Here is a 6,852-nt window from a genome sequence, read left to right as displayed (position 1 = left end):
ATAAAACCATAGATCCCTCTAAAGAGTGAAAAACGTCTGCGGTTTAGAATTAGAGTGAAAGCTCAACTAATTTACATTTCCTTACATAACAGAAATGGCAAATAAATGCAGGGGTGGGGGCAGGGGGCATATGCCCCCCGGGGGCCGTTTCCCCATTAGAGGTTTAGGGCTGCCACATTTTGCTGGCTTCACCATTGCTATGAACGCCGCTGCGGCCATGCTACACCTTTAAGAATATGCTACTTTATCTAGTAGATGTGCCGCATGTTAGGCACGTTGGCTAGAACATGACTCTAATGCTTCCCGCCAGAGAAAAGCAAGAGAGAGCGCTGCTGCCTGGGAATGGCTTCCTGCTATATCCCACTTCCCAGATCTGCGTCTGCCTACCCGAGACTTGGCGAGAGTAGCAGGAGGACAGAGGAGACAGGCAGGAGATCGAGAGGCCTGGTTGGTGAGCAATGTAAGAGACTGGGCGCTGCTCAGACTGCTGCTCCCTCTATCCATGACTTTGAAGAAAAAAAAAATTATTGGCTAACGGCATGTCTCTGGATGGGGAGATTATACTCCATAGGGGGGTCTGATTCCCCGCTCATTATACTGCAAAGGAAGTCTAACTGACATCTGAGATATCTAAGGGGGAGTTAAGCTGGACAGAAAGTGTCTTAGTTCTGGATTAACTGTTGTCATTGGCCTGAATACAGCGCCTGTGCTCCCTACATTACTATGGCCAAATAACCATTACCTCTTCTCAATGAATTTTATGGTGGAAACCAGTTAGATAGTAAGACCAACAAATAAAAAATGAATACTAAAGAATGAAAACAATAATGGAATTAACAAACTATAATTCATTTTTTATGGGGGGGCCTCCACGGTAAATAGGTTAACAAAGAATTCCTTTTTAAGACATGTATGGCATATCTACAGAAAATGCCATAAATGTCTAATAGATGCGGGTCCTAGCTCTGTGACTCACGCCTATCTCAAGATCAGGGTTCCCACAAGCTTGTCCCCGCAGAATCCAGGCAGAGACTGTGTAGAGAGGTGGTCGGGCATTCAAGTAAACAGCGTAGCTCACTGTGCTACACTATTTGCGTAACTCCCATTCACTTCTATATAAATTAAGGAAACAGAGTAACACAGCGAGCTACACTGTTTACATAAGCCCGGCCACCTCTCCATACAGTCTCCGCCTGCATTCGGAGTCCAGCAGCCGCAACGCAAGACAAGGACATGGTGCAGGAGCCCCAATCTCCAGATAGGTGCGTGGATATGCCGTAAATGTCTGACAGGGAAATACTCCTTTAAGGATGGGCTGCTATTTATGGGCCACCGCTGCCTGTTTGCCCTCAGGCTAAAATTTGCCAGTCAGCCGCTGAATAAAAGAACACATCAAATAGCGAGCGAGAAACGTGGAAGGCAGATGACATATCAGTCCTAGTACTATTGACTGCTATATGCTGATATGCAGAGAATCAGGAGATTCCTGATAGTTGAAATGCAAATCAATTATATTGACATTAGTACAAGTGACAAGTCAGGGAATTAAGTACAGATCTTAGGGGGAGCTTGAACCAGTTTTAATTTCTAATTTTCATTAATAAAGAAAAAAATCCCGACATGACTGGCTCAATCTTTCCAGAAGATCTGGTATAACTCTTTAAGTTGTAGACGCTGGGTCAATATGGCAGTTTCATGTCTCTGTTTGGTCCCCACCACCTATATAAGACTTTGATCAATTCTAAGAACTGATTATCTGTCCTGACCAGGTCTCATGCTTTGTGTGAGGAGAAAAGTGGGTCAGGACAACGTCTATCGCTTGAAATTTCTGGTTCTTGGGTGGGATCGGGCACATCTTGTACGTTACCTCATCTCCTTCCACTGGCACATATTCACCCTCAATGCTGTAACAAGTAAAACAAAAACAAAAAGGTATTAAGACTAAATTCGAGTAAATTCCACAAAATATAGTCACATATAATTCAAAGGTTCAGTTTTTATAAATAAAAGCAGAAAAAGAGAGTCCATAATGCAGATTTATTTTTCTCACAAGTTACAATCGGGACCGACATCATGGCAGTACAGATGGTACTCCCGTCAGGGGCCCGGGCCAAACAGGGGCCCGTCTGGATTGCTGGACTGGCATAGCTATAGGGGTCGCAGTGGTCGCAATTGCGACTGGGCCCCGTAGCCAGGGGGCCCGCAGGCCCCCCACCTATTAAACGTTACTATAGTAACTGGGGCCTATGTTATAAATTACATGGGCCCCTCTTACTATAGTAACAGTATACCTACCCTCCTCGTTCCCAGCGCTGCGCCCACCGCATGGTAGGCTTAGATGCATGGCCCATGTGTGGACTTGTCTGATGGGCCCTGTATCTAAGCCTACCACATGATAGGCTTAGATCAGGGCCCCAGCAGACAGTAATCTTATACTGTATATGGTTACTGTCTGCTGGGCCCTGTATCTAAGCCTACCACATGGTCGGCTTAGATACATGGCCCATGTGTGATCCTGTCTGATGGGCCCCGTATCGCAGACTACCACATAGTAGTATTAGATACAGGGCCCCAGTAGACAATAAGTTTATACTATATAAGATTACGGTCTGCTGGGCCCTGTATCTAAGCCTTGTGGTAGGCTTAGATACAGGGTACAACAGGCAGTATCACACATGGGCCCTGTATCTAAGACTACCACATGTGTTACTAATGGTTTTTTTTTCGTGTTTGTGCTTTTTTTTACAGGTTTGGCTGTTGGATTACTTCAGATTCGAGGCCTACTTCGATGACGGCTTTTTTTATTTTCAGTAAAATGATTAACGAGTGTTGTGTGGGGGTTTTTTATTTCAATAAAGTATTTTTTCTGTGTCTGTATTTTTTTTTAAACTTTATTTCTACTGCCTAAGACCTCATGCACACTTCAATCAGCGTTTTATCGGCCGTTTTTGACAGATCCGTGTGTCCGTTTTTGTTTCCGTGTGCACTCCGTTTCCGTTCCGTGTTTCCGTTTTACACGGACGTTGTGCTTCCGTTTGGCTTCTGTTTTTCCGTTTAAAAAACGGAAGGTAAACTTCATTTGAACTTGTCACATGTCCCAGGAAACACCCATAGAAAGGTTACAAGAAGTTACAAGAAGTTTTTGGTGCTGTTTTCTGTAGCTTTCAGAGCATAGAAACAGTTTGAAATTACTCTGCTTGGCTTGCTTTGTTTTTTTGGATTTTTGGAGTGAAATGTGTGCATTTACTTACTTATTTTGTGACGCTGGTCACTAGTTCCCTGCTGCCATCTGTGCGTCAAAAGCTCCATGGCAAGTTCTTCCCATGCAGTGTCCTTTTTATAGCGGTCGTGGTAGCATTCTGCCCACGTATCCCACAGTTCTGGGTGATCATGCACCAATGCGATGATTCTCCCCACATCCATCTTCAGGAATGAATGTTTACTGTAGTCTGTGAGTCTGTGAACTTTGGCTCACTAAGCCGTTGCTATGGCAACGGATCCGTCAAAAACGGATGGCACACGGAAGCATTCCGTGTGCCATCAGTTTTTTTCGACTGACCCATTGCCTTCTATGGGCCACACGGTCACTGAATCACTGACCAAAGTAGGACATGCTCTACTTTTGACAGAACGGAACAACGGATCCGTTTAAATAACTGAAGCGTGCATGGCCCCATTGAAATGAATGGGTTCAGGGTGCTATTAATGGCAAAAACGGATAGCACCCTGAAGGAAAAGACTGAAGTGGGCATGAAGCCTTAGTCATGGCCGCTGGCTAGACAGTATCCATTACTAAGGCAGGGCTTAGTGTTAGCTGGTGAAAAGGCTAGCACTAACCCCCATTATTACCCTGTTACCCACTGCCACTAGGGGTAACGGGAAGAGCCGGGTGCGATCCAGTACCTAACCAGCTGTAGTTACGGTCGAATACTGGGGCCACCGCAGACTGGTATTATTAGGCTGGGAAACCCCAAAACAGTGGGCCTTTCCACCCCGGATAATGCCAGCCTGTTGCTGCTGCTATGTTGTATTTGGCTGGTTATGGAAAATGGGGGGGACCCAACAGGAATATCACCCCAAACCAATCCCAGCACACCCGGAACTTTAAAAATACCTCTGCCCACTTCCTCAATGCCTGAGCAATGTTGTGTCTAACCCTGTGTTAGTCTGCAATGGTTCCATAGCGTTATCCTGTATCTGTGTCCGATGTCCGTGCCAAATCCAGTGTCGATGCCGACTTCAGTATCCGTGTCTAGTGTCCGTGTCAAGTCCGGTGTCCGTGAGGATTTCAATATCCATGTCCGGTGTCAGTGAAGACTTCAGTATCCATATCCATGTCAAGTCCGGTGTCCGTGATTACTTCAGTATTCGTGTCCGTGCCAAGCCCAGTGTCCGTGACGGCTTCAGTATCCAAGTCCAGTGTCCGTGATGACTACAGTTTCCATGTCCTGTATCCGAGACAAGTCTAATTGTCCAGCACAAGCCAGCTTCCGATAATCCGGCACAACCCAGCTTCAGATAAACCCGCACAAACCAACTTCCGATAAACCAGCACAAGCCAGCTATCCAGGTACTCTCGCTTTATTGACTGTCATTGACATTTGTTTGATCAGCTGCTACTTCGTTACGGTGGAGTGGCCCAGTGTGTCCACATTCCCCACATCCGTGACAGTGTGTTTTTAAAGGGAATCTGTCACTAGATTTATGCTGCCCTATTTTAAAGCAGCAGAAAGTATTGACAAACAACCTGATTGCAGGGGTCTGTCACTTGTCAATATGGTGTAGATGTCATAAAATTAAAGTTTACCAGTTGCAGCGCAAGCTGAGCACAACGGGCTCCCCCTGGTGCTGATTGACAGCATTCTCCTTATTACTGTCGATAGAGAAGAAATCTATCGATCAGCGGCGGTGGGTGGGATTGGCCTGCATATAATAAATATGGAGGACTCCAGAATTAGCGTGTGCACATCACTAGAAGGACACCTGGCTCAGCTCGCGCTGGATCTGATGAACTCTGATTTTATGAAAACGACACCATATTGACAAGTGACACATCAATGAAATCAGGTTTCCGGCACTAATTTGTGCTGCCCTAGGATAGGGCAGCGTAAACCCCCGTGACCGATTCCATTTAAATTGGGTTCAATGGGGCTATAACTTTAACCCCTTAGTGACCACCAATACGCCTATTCGCGGCAGGCACTAAGGGGCCTTAGACTAGGCCGCCGTCTTTTCGCGGCTGCCCAGTCTAAGCCCTGCACGGGTGTTCTGTGCAGGCTGGAGGGATAGCAGATAGCTCTCAGAGGGATAGCAGTGGGTGTCAGCCGGCAATGAAACAGTAAGGCCCCATGCCCACTTCAGTTTTTTCCTTCAGGGTGCTAGCCGTTTTTCTGATGGCTAGCACACTGACCCATTCATTTCAATGGGGCCATGCACACTTCAGTTTTTTTGACGTTCCCGTTGCTCCGTTCCGATCCAAAGTAGAGCATGTCCTACTTTGGTCCGGGATTCCGTGACCCTGAGGCCCATGCAAGTCAATGGGGCCGTCAAAAAAACTGAAGGCACATGTAAGGCATCCATGTGCCATCTGTGTGCCGTCTGTGTGCCGTCTGTGTGTGACGGAGCCGTTGCCTAGCAACGGCCGGGCGGGCAGAAAAACATAACAGAAATATTACACTAATCGGCAGCCACTTGTCTCTATCAATCACTGATAGAGAAAAGAGGCTGTAGATTAAAAAAAAAAAAAATCAGTTCATACTTACCCGGTCATTGTCTTGGTGGCGAGTCCCTCTTCTTCCTCCAGTCCAACCTTCCAAAATGACGCGGCAGCCTGGGATGGAGCGTCATCCCTGGAGGCCGGCCTTCTGACGTCATCCTGACGTGCGTGACCGCCACTACAGCCTGTGATTGGCTGCAGTGGCGACATGGATGAAACGTCATCGCTGGAGGCCGGACAGGAGGAAAGTAAGTATGACATTTTTTTTTTTTTTTTTTTTATTACATTTAAAATTTTATTTCCCGCGCGCCGAGCATGGTACTGTCCAGGGTGCTGAAAGAGTTACCGCCGATCAGTGCAGCCCATTTACTCTTTCAGCACCCTGGACAGTACCATGCTCGGCGCACGGAAACGGAAACACGGAGTGCACACGGGAGTGCACATGGTCGCTAAAACGGACACACAGATCCGTCAAAAACGGCCTTGAAAACCGTGTCGGAAGTGTGCACGAGGCCTAAGACTCACACACGCTAAGGAGGAGTGTTGTGTCTATGTCTGCACAACCGCAGTAGGTTAGTCTAAGGCCGGATTCACACGAGCGTGTGCTTTTCGCGCAGCCGCCATCATTATGACACTCCGTTTGGATGTTTGTAAACAGAAAAGCACGGGGTGCTTTTCTGTTTTCATTCATACTTTTCACTGCTGTTACGCGAATCACGCGCGTCCCACGGAAGTGCTTCCGTGTGGTGCGCATGATTTTCACCCACGCATTGACTTCAATGGGTGCGTGATGCGCGAAATACGCTCAAAGAACGCACATGTTGTGAGTTTTACGCAGCGGACTCACGCTGCGCAAAAATCACGGACTGTCTGCACAGCCCCATAGCCTAATATAGGTCCGTGCGAGACGCGTGAAAATCACGCGCGTTGCATGGACGTATATCACGTTCGCCTGAATAAGCCCTAAGACTAACATCTTTTTTTAATGCATGCCAAATGTTAAAAACAGTAGTACCTTAGAGGAGCGCCACTTCCTCTTTCCTTTTTTCTCTACTACATTATTGGAACTGTGTCTTTGTATGCTGAGGTCTTCTGTATCTGGCCGATTACAGTCCTTCCCTGGCTTCTCTTTTGAA

The 6,852-nt window shown here is 46.9% G+C and overlaps 1 protein-coding gene across 4 annotated transcripts in view; it reads right to left on the bottom strand.

Moving 5' to 3' along the window:
* Nucleotides 1–309: 309 nt before the first annotated feature.
* Nucleotides 310–6,852, bottom strand: part of CSDC2 (cold shock domain containing C2) — a 68,288-nt gene continuing 61,745 nt past the window's right edge. For all 4 annotated transcript variants that reach the window (XM_075832296.1, XM_075832297.1, XM_075832300.1 and 1 more), the window contains exon 4: nucleotides 310–1,904. In XM_075832296.1, the coding sequence (XP_075688411.1) occupies nucleotides 1,742–1,904 (163 nt within the window). In that variant the 3' untranslated portion in view covers nucleotides 310–1,741. The remainder of the gene's footprint in view (nucleotides 1,905–6,852) is intronic.

This window comes from Rhinoderma darwinii, chromosome 7 (genome assembly GCF_050947455.1).
Source record: "Rhinoderma darwinii isolate aRhiDar2 chromosome 7, aRhiDar2.hap1, whole genome shotgun sequence".
Classification (NCBI taxonomy): Eukaryota; Metazoa; Chordata; class Amphibia; order Anura; family Rhinodermatidae; genus Rhinoderma; species Rhinoderma darwinii.
Note: the sequence above shows the minus strand (reverse complement) of the source record. Positions and strands in the feature narration are given on the sequence as shown.